At 43.4% G+C, this 14,840-nt stretch overlaps 1 protein-coding gene across 1 annotated transcript in view; it reads left to right on the forward strand.

Moving 5' to 3' along the window:
* DPP10 (dipeptidyl peptidase like 10) overlaps positions 1–14,840 on the forward strand; it is a 1,675,128-nt gene that overhangs the window by 782,504 nt on the left and 877,784 nt on the right. Inside the window, exon 5 of the mRNA XM_085647459.1 lies at positions 9,931–10,005. Within this exon, the coding sequence (XP_085503585.1) occupies positions 9,931–10,005 (75 nt within the window). The remainder of the gene's footprint in view (positions 1–9,930; positions 10,006–14,840) is intronic.

The following is a 14,840-nucleotide window of genomic DNA, read 5'->3' on the forward strand; positions in this document are numbered from 1 at the left end:
CTGTGCAAGATGCCATATTCAATGATTGCACAGTGCCGGTTGCTTGTCCGCACTGTGCAATCATTGAAAACGACATCTGGCACAGTGCGAACAAGGTACTACGCAGTTCGCGAAGTGCTACGCGTAGCTCGCGTAGTGCGAACTTCACTTTGCGTAGCTTCGCGAAGTGCTACTTCGCGAAATACGCCCAGGCCTATCAGGCTGAAGGGAACCTGGTTGCCCATTGGCTGGTTAGTATCCACATCCCCATGGCTCATAGTGGGTATATTATCCCTGGCTGAACTGCACCTGCTGCATCTTTGGCTAGCAGAGACAAAACTGCACCTGTGTTGTCCCACTCATGGATAAGTGATCACTGACCACCTGACAGAGAAGGTGACTCCAAGAGTCAGTTGGTTAACTGCCTGTTGTAGCTGCAAGTCCATGAAATCCGATGATCCTTCTCTCTTGAGAGCCCAGTGCCAAGAAGCCTGACTGCTACTGGGCACCAAGAAGCAGCCTTAGAGACTGAGTTCCAACCCTCATAAGTTGCACTTGAGCCTGCTAGAACTGGGAGACTCATCGGAGTGCACTTTGGTCACCAACACAGAAGTTCTTGCAAGTTAAAGGGAACTGCTGTTTTCGCTGTGTACCGAGTCCAGTCTACCAATGGCAACTGCGTTTGTGCTGGACTCCACATAATCTCTGGGGAACATCGACCCCTCATGCAAATCGCTCTTCCTTGCTCATGGACCAAGGGGTGGCCACAGGAAGACCATTGTGACTGGCTCAGCATCCTCAGCAGCCTTGAGCATCTTCAGCATCCTGCATCCATTACATCAGGACCACTGAATTGATTCCTCAGGTGGTTAACCAATAGAGACTAGAACTGGACTGAAGACTGCTTTACCTTTGAGGTAACAGTTCAACTGGTCCTGACTGGACCCTGTGATTGGCTCCCTATCACAGTTGGAGCTCACAAGAGTGCCTTTAGAGCCGGTTTCAAGTTCTTGCTGTGGCTATCCCTAAACCATGAGTCAGGACAGATTTAAAATGATTTCCTGCATTGAGAGAAAAGCTGGAATGTATTGTTTCTTTAAAACTTCAAATCTCCAGAACCCTCTGATGGATTTTTGTTATTGAAGTGTGAATTTAAGAATACAAATGCCACCTATTCCTATAAATTGGTGATGGATTTGTATTGTGTTTCTTTTTCTTCTTCTTAAACTGTTTTTGTGCTTTCTAAATGCTTTACACTTCTTCTTTTGATAAAGCATGGCTGCTTTAAGCCACACCACAGCTACCCAAAACTGAACTCAGCTTTTCCTAACAAACCTGACTGAACCTCATACAGAATTTAGATGTTATTATAGTGTAAGGCTGCACAACCACCCCATATATTAACCCACTCTCCTCACAGTGTTCCAAAAGGTAAACTAAGTCAAAAGAAAAAAAATTACTAGTGCGACCTGCTTGCCCCAACCAAATTCTGCTCCATTGTGGTCAGCCTAAAATTAAAATGGCCGAAGAAGACATAGCCAAACACTGACAGAATTCCACATTTTGGCCTCAGCCACTGAAAAAGACCGACCTCTTTGACATTATCTCTTCAATCTGTTCACATGGAGCAAAATCAACCAAGTCGATATCGGTGTTCTGATGGAGGTATATCTTTTGAATCAACTGCTAACAAAACCTGATGGGTTACACTGCAACAACTCAACAATGGTGCAACAGACTTTAAAATGAATACTCTGGCTAGTTGGTAACTAGTGGAGCTTCTGAAATAGTAGTTTGACATGCGTTTCACATGTGTAGACAAAAATGTGAGGCTGCGTTCTGAATGAATTTAAGTTTTTGCAGGAAAAAAGCTGGGAGATCCACATAGAGTGAACTAGAATAATCCAACAGCCAGGGGCATAGCTTCAGGGGTGGGTGTTACACCCCTCCTAACAGATATATTTTCTGGCAAATAGTTAGGTGCAGGTGCTTTTATTCAGGTTTGGGAGGTGTCTGTCGGATTTCACCAGGAATATTTACATATACAGACAAAAGTGCTCTCACACAGTCTCACCCTCTTTGCTTTGAATGTCTTCCAAAAAATATGGTTATTTTACAAAATATTGCATTTTATCTCACGTACTGCCCCTGCCAATCCACATTTGTCTCTCTTTCCACTGCCCCTTTAGCCCCTCTCATCTGCCCTGCTTGTCTTATCATGTATTTTAACATTATATGCCAGCGTGATTGTTGGAAAATCTGAAGCTCACCCCCAGTTTTACTGACAAAGTGATGCCCCAACCAACCACACCCAAATTAAAGCACGAGCTGCCTTTAATTTATAGTCATTGGCGAGAAAAAAATAGACCAGACGTGCACAGCTCTACTTTAGTTTTCTGTGCAGGCTGTCATACTATAGAGATATGTGTGGTGTTGTCTCTACTGAAATTGTTTTGATTTGTTAAATAATATCAGTTTAAAGGACAGCAGGGCTCATCAAATTATTTACAACTTTAATAACATCATTATTTCTCAGCAACAGAAATGCATCCATTAAAAAGGATTGTATACTCTGTATAAAAAATGGTAGAGTGGTATTGCAATATTATTTTTGGTTTATTCTTCAAAAGTTGCAAAACCCATATACTGTATTTATCTAGAACATAAAACGAAGAACAGCATTTGCAGTTGTTTTTCTCCAATAGGAGTGATTGCTTAAAGAGTCTGATTTTCATAGTAAAAAGCAAATTTGCACCCAGAGGTGTTTTCCCTCAATTAAGTGCATATATTAATTACATTTTTAAATACTCAGGGCTTGTACTTTCAGCTTGACTTCTAAGTGCATATTCAATTTTGCAATTGACAGAACTTGTTTTGGATTCCAAAAGGGATTTAAGCAGCATAATTTATTAACTACATGACGTGACGCTACTTATGACTAACTCTTCTACCAGAGGTGGGGAGAGGACGTTCCAGAACAGTAAAGCCCTGGCATTTTTAAAAGCACTCAGAAGCTTGTATCTGTGTGGGTATTCACAAACATTTCCGTAGCCATTGCTGCCCTGGAAACAGAAAGAGGTATAGGGGCATATCAACAACAACTGGCGATAATTATCGCTAAGCGCACTTAGCGCTAGGATAATTATCGCCGGCTAGCGTTGATTTTTATCGCTGAGATACCGTGCAATTAGCAACGCTTATCTCAATAGCGATAAAAATCCTCACGCTAAGTGGCTAACGTGAGATTATCGCTGGAAACCCAGCGATAATCTCACGTTAGCTTGTTGATAGGGACAGACAAACTTAGCCATGATATCCTCCTTCCATAGGATATCATGGCTAAGTCAGAAAAATACCTGACGTAAAAAAGCAGCTTTAACCGCGGTTAGCGCTGCTTTTTTTGTCTCTAACAGGGTTAGCGATATTCATGATAATAGGAGAAATGTCGCTTAGCGACATTTCTGCTATTATTTTACTCTGGAACGCCCCCTTTGCATTTCATTAGAGATGCAAGGGGAAGAGTAGAGTAAAAGGGTGCTAACATGCGAATTTGCATGTTAGCACCCTGTTGTTGATAGGGTGCTAGTTTTACCTCTGCTTTTTTGGCTTTTAAAGCCAAAAAAGCAGAGATAAAGCCCTTGTTGATATGCCCCATAGTTCTGCCAAGTGCAGAATTAGCTCAATGAGTGCTAAAATGAAGAAATCACCCATAAATTGGGGTTTGTGTAGGGATCTGTAGAGCGGAAGACGTATCTCAGTGGGGCAAATATTTTCCTATAAAGAAACATTAAGATTAAAATATAAATATACAATTACACTAATGAAAAAACATTTTGATACATGGACTTGTACACTAAGCATGATTATGCATGTCAAACTGCCTCTGCACGCACATAATTGAGTATTAACAAATCCTTTCCAGATATATTGCTGGGAACATGTGAGTGTCACTGGCGTCCATTAGAACTATTGCAAATGGATTATAAAATGTGTAAATCTACAAAGTAGCGGCTGCTATGAGCAGCAGTGGTGATGCGGGGAGGGGGTTTTAAAAAAAAGAAAAAGCGGGAAAGAAAGGAAAACTAAACTTATCTTACCTGCGCCTGCCTCTCCTCCGTCCTTTTTGCCTCGATGCAGGAGCAGGAAACACCCAGGCTTCCCAACTCCTCTAGCCAATCATGATGCTGCTGTTTGGTCTGAGCGCCGTGGTTTGGTGCTCAATGGGGACTGGAGCCCTGGGCATGTTCTCCACCTAGGCTGTGCATTAAAGCCGGTGGAGAACATGCAAAGTGTTCATGACTGTTTGGCCGACCCAAGACGGTCGGCCAAACCATCATGAGCACTTGGAGATTGCCTATCACTCCCTCCCTGCTCTGTGGGCAGCCCAGCCCCTCCCCGCACCTACAGAGCTGCTAGGGAAAAATAAAATAATATGGCGTCATTATCGTGTCCTTTACTATGACCTATTATGTCCAACAAATAACAGTCATGTAAGCATAATTAAACAGTTGCTCATGGGAGAAGGCATTGGTGTGTGCATGTTTCTTTTATTTTTTAGTCCACTGGGAATATATTCGCCTTGGAGAATGTTCACGTGCTTTTCCCAACCTGGAAAACCATTTCTTCCTTGGCTTGATAGGGGAAACTCTACTCTTTCCAGTATGGCAATGGGTCACTGAGAAGTTTAAGAAAAGCATCAACTTTCATGTTTTGGAAGCTTGCTTAAGTTTGCAAGAAAAACAAAATGTGATTGGTGCAATGCTTTCGTTAATATCAGTCACCGATAATTACTCAGGCCAAAGGGTATGTTTCATTGTTTATCAGACGGCAGATAATGCACACTTCCTGCACCTATTTGCAAGGCACTCAGGGAAAAGCTGGCTAGAACACAGGCACAGCCCTTAGAGGGGACATGCTTGAATATTAAAAACACATTTTAGCGATATTAGTGCAGATGATATTAGGACCCTAGATGCCTTATTGTGACTTTATCAAGCCAACAATATTATTTGGGTGATGTTTTAATTTCAATATTTAGGTGATGCACCCAGCACGCTGCCCAGAGCTGCAATGCTGAAATTCGTGGCAATCTGCATGTTAGGATGCACTGTGTAGCATTATTGTGCTGACAATTCAGAAATGTTTTAAAAGTACAGCAGGCAGGCAATGCAATGTATAGATTGTTGCAATGCAAAAAGCATTCCTTAGTGTTAGTTATTGTGGATATCATCTGCCAGTCCTCTGAAATTTAATACCAAACATATGATACTTCCTTGGACGAACAAGTACTATAACTCAGACCCAGGGGAAACAGGGAAGAAGGGGTAGGGAAGCAAGAAACAAAGCAACACTTTGGTGGTAACACCACCATCAAATAGAAAAAAATACAGGCATAGGTAAATTAATATTTTACGTTCCATGATGCAAATACGCCTAGGACATTACAATAACTGACCCAATGCTACATTCACCACTGCAGGTTACAGGGATTCCAGACCCACAAAGTGACCCAGATTGAACTCAAGGACAGCACTGTGCTGAAGGAGAAAGGGGCAGCAAGAAGATAAACCTTTAAACAGAAAGCTGCAATTGGGTGGCAAATAGCAAGGAAGCAGCAATACAAGAAATAATTTTCTCAGAAGAAAAACTCGTTATGAACTGGGTTAAAGCAAGACACCCACCAAGATGCAGTTTCCAGGTGACTTTCTGCTGTTAGAGTTAATACCTGGGATAGCACTTGTGACCCCAAAGTGCTGAATGACTCATGAGTCGCCATCTTTGTTTGGGAAGGCTTGGTCTGAGGATGCAAGAGAGTCACCATCTTGGACTGGAATCGATGCCATACCAATATTGCTACTGGGAAACTGGTCACCACAGATGCCATGTTCTTGTAGCCTATGTGACCTCGAGACCAAGATTCCCTAGCAAACCGGTGATGCTGATTCTTGACACTTTGTGACAAAGAAATAACTTGGTCCCTTGAGATTTTTTATTTTTTTAAATTACTTGATGACATTTGACCCTAGTTCCAATGAGCAGCAGAACACTTTAATCACAACAGTTTGTGTACTTCCAAACTCTCAAACTTGAGGTGATGGATGGTGTGTGGGGCCCGGTTAGCACTTCCAGCAAACATTGGCAAAGGCGGTAGATAAAGCTTTCCTGTAGTGCATCTTTGGTCTAAAAATCTGAAAACACTGCACATAGATATTCATCCACGGAGTACATACATATAATCAACACACACAATCAGAGATGCAGGTAAATCACAAACTCGCCCACAGTTTGAAATAAATTAATACATCAAGAACTTTAGAGGCATTTTTGGACTTATCCTGACCAATGTCAGCAGTGTGAACACGACAATGGAGGTTAGGTTTGTAGCTAGCTTATATAAAGCCCACTGATTCTCACCAGGTGGCTGCCAAATTGCAGCAAACATCTGATTTGAAAATCACAAATCCCACCCTCAGCAGAACTAACAGTGTATTTGTAAGTAATACGAGCAATACTTAGAGCCGAGCTCAACTTTCCCATTTCACATAAATAGATTAAGAAGTACAAAACCCCATTGAACATGGTCAGTCTGCGTCTCATACACTAGTAGTGCTTAGGTATTAACATGAACCAGTATTTAAAATCAGGCAAATACTGCCATTAGGATGCAAAAGAAAATTACAAGGGAAAGGTGGAACAGGATAGGTGCATAAGTATGACGAATAAATGGAACGCGTTGCTTAATTAGTAATATAGTGATTGTTTGTGCCCAAGCTTGGCTCGAAGCCCACGACTAGTGCTATTGAATGTTGGCACGCACAACCAATACCAAGGATGATGTAGTCTATATTTATTCCACCTCATGCCTCTTTAACCCACTGCCAGACACCCCCCTCCCCCTTTACCTCACTCTTGCAGGTACCTTCTTACTCCCTTTTTGATGGGTTTTCTATCTTTCTCTTCCTCTCTTTCCATATTGTTTATTTTTCTCTCTTTTCCTCTCAGTGAAAATCTGATACAGAAAAATAAGCGCCAGTCCCCTGAATGACTGCAGGTGGCCCCCACTGGCAATCACCGGCTCAAATTAAGCACTGAATGGAGGAATGGTGAAGCGTTATGAATGATGCGAAGATAAAGAAGCAGAATGATAGTGGGGAACACAAAGCAGAATGGCGTATATAGGGAGAGTGCAAAGAAGTGTGAAGTGGCAGAAAGGTGTGAAAAAGGAAAAAGAAAGAGGTGGGAAAGTGTGGAGTGGTATGGAAAAATAAGGACAACAGGAAGATGTGTTGGGAGGGGTATGATAGAATGAGGACCCTGAGAAAATGTAAGATAGAACAGAGGAGGTAGGAGAGAGCCGCAGGTGGTATGATAGTGAAGGATAAAACGGTTGAAAAGAGTGACAGTGCAGGGATGGAGAAGGGGCAGCAGAGATGTCCTGTGGGGGAAATGAACGAAGCATTTAAGGATATTAAAGCATGTGCACAGAAAAAGGCAGAATGGGAGTCCTGCTAATTAGAAGGCCGAGTCCCCGTTCTTTCTTTAGAGGCCTGCGTCTTTATGCTGGCCTGCACTCTAGTTGTCTCTCCATTAGCCGTTCTGGAGGCCAGACACAGATATAGGGCCATATATATACTGAGGACCATGCAAGACAACCCTAAAACCCCATCATAAAGCACTACCTGTCCAACAGAATTGTGCCCCTCTGTCGGGTTTATATTAATAGCAGAAAACAGACAGGACAGCACAGCACTCTGTGTCTGATTTCCTAATGTTATCTTGATAACTGCATACATGGGAGTTCCTGCTGTTGCAGCTTCCTTGTAGCCCAATCTCCACAGCAGCTACACTTTACATGGTGCAGGCAAAGTGTTAAGAAGGAATTGAATTAGTCCAGCATTTCTACCCCATTGAACTGTGAGGGAATCCACTTATTTCAAATGGCGGCTGCATAATCATGCTAATGTTGCATCAGTCATAGATGTAGGGATTCCCCTCACAGTTCAGTGAGTTAATCAGCCATTACATGAGCAGCACTCCTTATCTTTCTTTGCCTCACTCACAATCGAGCTTGCCAAATACTCACACATCCCTGGTGCAGCTCTTGCTCCAAGTGTTTTTCTGCTTGCTTTGTGTTGTCCCTTGGACTGATCCAAAATTAAATGAATAATGATGATGAAGGGTCACCACCATGCACAACACAACTAAAAGACCCATTGCTAAATATAATGAAAAATGGGAGGGGCCACGTGTCCCCTTCCCCAAGCCTTATTAGGCCCTAGGTACCCCAACCCCCAGGGTCATATATGTTTTCAAGCAAAGGGGCGGCCCCGTGGCCCACCTTCCCAAGCTTCTTCAGGACCTGGGGACCCCATCCTCCAGGGCTGTAATTCTTTTAAAAGAGTGGAGGGACTGCATGGCCTCTATATCAGAGCCTCAGTAGGCCCTGGTGACCCGATCCCCCAAGGCCATATCTATTTTAAAGGGGATCGGTGCCAAGTGGTCCCCATCCCGGTCCCCGAACCTTATTAGGCCCTATAGACCCTATCCCCAGTATTACTTTTTTCCTTTGAAGGGGAGGGGGTTCATGCGGGCCCACTTCCTGAGCCTTTTGAAAGACCCTAGGGACCCCATCCCCAGGGCAGTGTTTTTTTTAGAGTGGAGGTGGGCCATAGAGCCCCAAGCACTGAGCCTATTCTGGCTCTGGGGACCCTATTCCACAGGATGTCAGTTTAATATTGGTGGGTGCTCTGGTGCCCACCCAGGGCACCCACCATACACTTACTGGGGGAGCCCCAGCAGCCCCAGCTGGCTGCCCGCATGCTGCAGGAACCAGCATTGCTCCCGCCCGGAGGAAGCAGCTGCTTAACCTGCTCTCTCTGGAGCAATCTGTTGATCTGTTTACCTGCCCTCATCCGGACAAACTGGAAACAGATCAAAAGTCGGCTCCCAGCAGGCGGGAGCATTTTTGAAGCTCCAGACTGCTGGGATCAGACTCTGTGTTTGCTCTAAAAATACTTCTGCCAGGCAGGAGCAAACACAAGTTTTCATGCTCAGACCAGTGCGGCAGGAAAGCTGAGGTGTCCTGGGGGGGGGGCAGCGTGGGGGCTGTGGGGGTTTTGTTACGCCACTGCTGGTTCCCCACATGATCTTTGGGGATGGCAGAGAACAGTGGAAACGTCAGCCAGCTCCTCTGACATAGTGTGAGTGGACAGCTGACAAGGTCAAATTAGCAAAGTTTGTAGAGAAGCAAGTGATATTTCGTAACGCTATTCATTTACTAAAACTGTTTCAGTAAATACGGTGAAAGTAGTCATATAACTTGCATATTGAATAAGCGCTGAAAGCAATTTCAGATGAATATGTAGTCAGTAAACAAAACCCAATTGAAGACCAGAGCACCGAAAACTATTTCAGAATTCAATGCAGCTACATGTCAGTATTGCCTTAGTTTAGAATGTCCGTAGTTCGCTCATTGAAACTAAATACATATTTTACTCATATATTTTAAATCGGTTCAAGCGAGGTTCACCTTTAAAGTAAAGGAAGTTCAATCCATGCATTCACTGACTATTTTTTGAAAGGTTGTGAGCATTGGTGCAACACTCTACTCACTCTACTCTGGGCAAAATTGTGAACTATGGCAAACTATTGCAGTAAGTATGGCACAATGATTTTTGGCCTCTCATTATGGTTTGCAGATCTGCCGTATTGTTTGTCATGTTTCACAACTGCTTCTTTTGTTTTTCTCCTGGCTCAGTGCATTAAGAATCAGGTAGGAGGCTCGGAGGATGCAAAGTGTTAACTAGTGGCAATGAGTTATAAGTAAAATGTGTGATCTAAGCTTGCCCATGGAACTATCAGTAGCATGCATTCTTTGCACGAGAATTGTCAAATTATTTATTAGTCCGAAAAATGTGTAGTAAGTTGATGTATGCATTTTTTGCAACTTAGGTAACCTTCAAAGCATCTCAGCATTCAGTGTCTCCAGACCTACGATTTGTACTTCTTGCATATGACGTCAAACAGGTAAGGGTTTATTAAAATGGAAAACAAATGATTTTTAACTACAGTGACCAGATAGCTACACATTGAATTGTTTAGTTTCTAATGCTGTGTTAAATGGACTATATCGTTGTCATAGCATATTGGGAAGTAATTTACCTGACAAAAAGTGAAAGAAATTAATCAGACATGTAATAATTTGATGTCTTTGCATTTAGATTTTTTAAAAACCAGATACTGATTTTGTCCAATTTCCAGTATTTCTTGAAAATCTACAGTAGGTGTGAAAGCAATTAGTATTTTCCTAGCAACTCTATCGTGAGTAATGTGCATCAAAATAAAAAGCCCCAGCATGCAACATATTGAACTCTAGTCACTATAGGGCTTATTTATGGGATTTGTGCTTAGGTCAGCGCAGCAAGACTCCTTGCTGCGCTGCCCTACGCCAAAGTGAAAGGGCAGGAATGCACTGTATTTAAGCAATATGGTGCTGTAATGTCCTTTCTTCCTGTGTTGGTGCTGTTTTGGTAGCCAAGTACCAACGTACACATCCTTGCACCATGGTTCAAGGGTGCCTCTGCTGCATGCAGGATTGTTTTTGTGCAGGAAGGGGCACAATCCTGCACAGAAACAATCCTAGGAGGCGTTATCCTGATAATAAATAAACATATTTCTCCTCATTACACCTCACCTCAGGAGTCATACGGATTTGAAATTTTCCAGTTTTACATGATTTTGTAAACCTGTAGCAGCGTTAAATTCCATGGGTGTTGTATGGGAAAACTCACTGTAACGCCCATGAAACCTATCCCAGGAGCAGTAAGGTGAACTAGCGATTTGTGCTGTGTTGTTTTACAATGAAGATGGATCCTTGTTAGTTATGAATATAGGATACAGGTTACAGGTAAAGCCCTACCAGGAGCAGCATCCTTGCCGCTCAGCCCATTCACTCGATCTGAACTCATACAAATGCAAACCCTCTCACCATTCTAATGTCCTCACTCACTGGCTGAGTAGCAGGGAAGAGAACATCAATGAACATCAATGGGGAGGATGCATTATACTCAACAGAAGATAACAACATGTTGCCTCAGTCATGATTTATGAGGCCACTTAATCCATGCAGGGTGGCTTTGCGTGGCTCCATAAATTAGATTGAGAGCCCATGTCACAAATGAAGTAATAGACTGTATTATTTGGTTAAAAACCATTACAATTTAAAAACGTCTTCAATTCATTCATAAAAAGGACCGCTGAGTAAATAGACGGATAATGGTCAACCTAGGAAACACAATCGATTTGTTTAAAGAAAGAAATCGCTGGTTAAAAAGAAACACAGAACTTGTAAATTACTTAAAACCTTTGAATACATTGTGGGCGGATAATGTTCAACTGGGAGGCCAGGAAGGGATCGGCTAGTATTAGCAGTCTAGGGTTCTGTTGTTGAGCCGACAGGCTGAATACCGCCCTGGGGTAGGGGAGATTTGGCGGCACTGGTGTCTCCCAACCGTTTTGACACCTTGTTGACAAGTTTGGTAAGCCCAATGTTCAGGTTTAATGTTGTCTGGGGTTAGGGCAGCTATTATGGCCTGGTGGCATGATCGAACTCCTAGCCTGATCCATTCATCCCGTAATAATAACCGTCTGTCTTTAAGCATAGCGGGGCATGCATAAACTATGTGTTCCATTACTTCCGAGTGATAGCCACACATCCTGCATTCGATGCTATTGCCTGAGCGGCATTCAGGCTGGTTCTTTAAAAATGGCCAGTCACCCATCCTCAGCGCTAAAAACTTTTGTTTCCAGTAAAGTGCAAATGTGCTTGATAAGTAAATCAACTCAATGCCTGGTTTAAAATTGGAAATTACTGCCCAGGCATGTTTCTTTTTTGACAGAGTTGCCCTGTCTGAGTGAAAAGACCCCAATCTGACACTCTTCTTAATGGCAACCTTTAGCACCTGCTGGGAGGGGTTTGTTCCCCAGAGTTCTTTTACTCCTAGTAATTGTAGGCTGTGATCCAGGTGTTGCCGATACTTCTGGCTGGTCTGGTATTTCGATATTTCTTGCCAAAGTCTGGCCTCCAGGGAGCCCTCCCTGGCATGGCGCAGTCTGTTGCAGAACTTTATGAACGCCCCAGCCTCTACGCTGTGATGATCCAGTAGGCCCAGTTCGAGTCGAACTTGGTTGGCCGAGCTGATTTTGGCAGACGAAAAGCACGTTTAAAAATGTTGATTGTTAGTTTGTTTAGTAAAGTACTTGTTGTGTCCTTCGTGATCTTGTGCCCGTACGACAGAGAGTTGAGTATCTTCGCCTTCATTACTTTCAGCATGGGGGGTAGGCTTGGGCCAAGTAGCTGTCTTGATAGTTTTGCGGCGGCGGCCTCTAATGACAAGGCTTTGGTCCTTAATGCTTCTTTTTGCTTGACGAATGAACATCTGCGGTCAAGAAAAATTCCCAAATATTTGTAATAAGATGTTGATTCGGGTTTTGCGTTATTAAAGAACCACCCTCCGCGTGCCCTCTTTTGCTTCCCGAAAGATATTGTTTTCGTTTTTAGCAGATTCAGTTCTAAGGTTTTTCTTATAGTATAGGGTGCCAGTTCATTGAGAAGCCTCTGTAGGCCCACTTTTGTGTGGCTTAGCAACACCAAGTCGTCAGCGTATAGCAGATTGCTGATGCGAGTTCCATCTAGTTGAGGGGGGTGGCAGTTGAAACTATGAAGTGATGGGGATAGATCTGATATAAACAGGTTAAAAAGGAGTAGAGCCCGCACCCAGCCTTGTTTAACTCCGGATTTAGTTCCGATTTTCCTGGACACGTGGGAGCCTTTGCCCAGCTTGATTCTGATCCATGTTTCCGAATGTAGTTGGACGATAGTGTGTAGGAGGGTCGGAGGTATGCCCCAGGACTCTAGTTTTTGCCACAGTAGGCCCTGAGGTACACGGTCAAAGGCCGCTTTAAAATCGACAAAGCAGCATTGCAATTGGGTTTCTTGGGCTGCCGCTTTATCCATCAGGACAGTTAAGTTGAGTAAGTTAGTTGTTGTGCCAGAGTTAGTCTCAAAACCAGTCTGGTTAAAAGGGAAGCGCTTTGTTGTGTCAGCCCAGGCCTGCAGCTCTTCTAATAAAATGTTGGCATAATATTTAGACTCGACATCTAGGAGTGCTATCATTAGGTAATTATTAGGGTCGTTTATCTTCCCGCCTTTATGAATTGAGTGAATGATAGCACCTCGCCAGGACTCTGGGACGGTGTTGTTTAGCCTGCAGTGGAGAAACAGGGGGGGTCAGGTAAGCTGACCATAGGTCTACGTCAGATTTGAACATAGCCTGGGGGAGACCATTCGGCCTAGGTGCTCCTTCGGCCCTGGCTTTCCTTATGGAGCATGAGATCCTGTTTTTTAGCTCATCCGATGACACTGTGGTCTCTGACAGTAAGTCATTGCTTTCCGCTGAGCCCTCAATTATTGGCACTTCTGTCACGTTAATAAGTGAGTGACTGAGAGCGGGTCGCCTTGAACTATTGGATTCTAAACATAGAATCTCAGCATTAGCTGAACTCTGATATTTGAGATGGTCATCCTTTGTGTTATGGTCTTTAAAATGCGATGATAAGAACTGTCTCTCTTCGTCTGCGCTGATGTTTGCATTACTGTCACCACTTCTACCTCATAGACCCCGGTTTACGAGAGATGAGAATTGCTTTGAATTGGGATTTTTGCTTTCATGAATAGGTTTCAGCCAAAATTGATCCAAAGCCGCTTGTTTTTCCCTGCATATTGCGTTCTTGAATGCTACCAGGACTTGCTTGTAGTTGTTGAATTTGGTTCTATTGCCTGGGCTCTTCCTAGATTGGCATAGTGCTCGATTTCTTTGTGCTTTTAATTGCTTTGTAGCTGGTGAGATGCGAAATTGGAATGCTTGTTGCCTAATGCTCCGCTCACGTGGTGAGTCTTCAAATAGTTGATTTATGAAGCTAGCCCAGCTGCTAATGACCGAGATATCTGACTCCAGTGGTAAGTGTAGTAGGGCTCTACATTTTTCCATCATAGGGAGAGCCATGGCATCCAACCATTTTATTCGCTTTAGGTTTTCCATTTGACACTCTGAATGGGTATTAGCGAGTTCCTGATGACTTGGGATATTGGCGGATAATGTCATAAATTGTGGCCGATGATCTCTCTTGCCTTGTGATGCGATGTAATAACTCTCGATCAGGGGAAGTATCTCTCTGCTCCCTAAGGTGAAATCCAAGAAGGAGAGTGTTCGCCATTTGAGCGGGTCCAGGCAGCGGGAATGTCCGTGTGAAGATGCCCGTTCGGTACGGTGAATCCTACACTGCTAAGCTGAATGACTGCATACTCCCCCAGTTTCGATGTTCTATTTCCTGTAGGAGTCGACTGGGGAGCAAAATGTGAGGAAACCATTGGGGGATCGATCCCTATGTCCTCTAATGGGTTACAATGGAGGTTGGTGTTGAAGTCTCCTGAAATTAAAGTGGGTATGCTGCTGTACTCGCTTAGTAGATTGCAGACGATGTTGGTTAAACTGTCCATTTTGGGTTTTTTCTCAATGGTAGAGGGGGAAATATAAACGTTGAGGAGAAGCAACTGCCTATCCGTAGGGAAACTTCCCAACACTATGCCAGAGAGCCAGTTTTCTTCAAATTTTATCTGTGTGGTGCGTTGGGATATTTTAGTTGATACATAAATCGAGAGGCCGCCACTTGGCCTACCAAACTTTGACTGTCGTAAATTCCAGGTAGCCTTGTATAGGGATGCTATCTACTCTCCAGGTTTCCTGTAAGAGAATGATGTTGTATTCCTTTAAAAAACCAAGGGTGGTGGTGGATTGAGTTTT

This window comes from Triturus cristatus, chromosome 3_2 (assembly GCF_964204655.1).
Source record: "Triturus cristatus chromosome 3_2, aTriCri1.1, whole genome shotgun sequence".
Classification (NCBI taxonomy): Eukaryota; Metazoa; Chordata; class Amphibia; order Caudata; family Salamandridae; genus Triturus; species Triturus cristatus.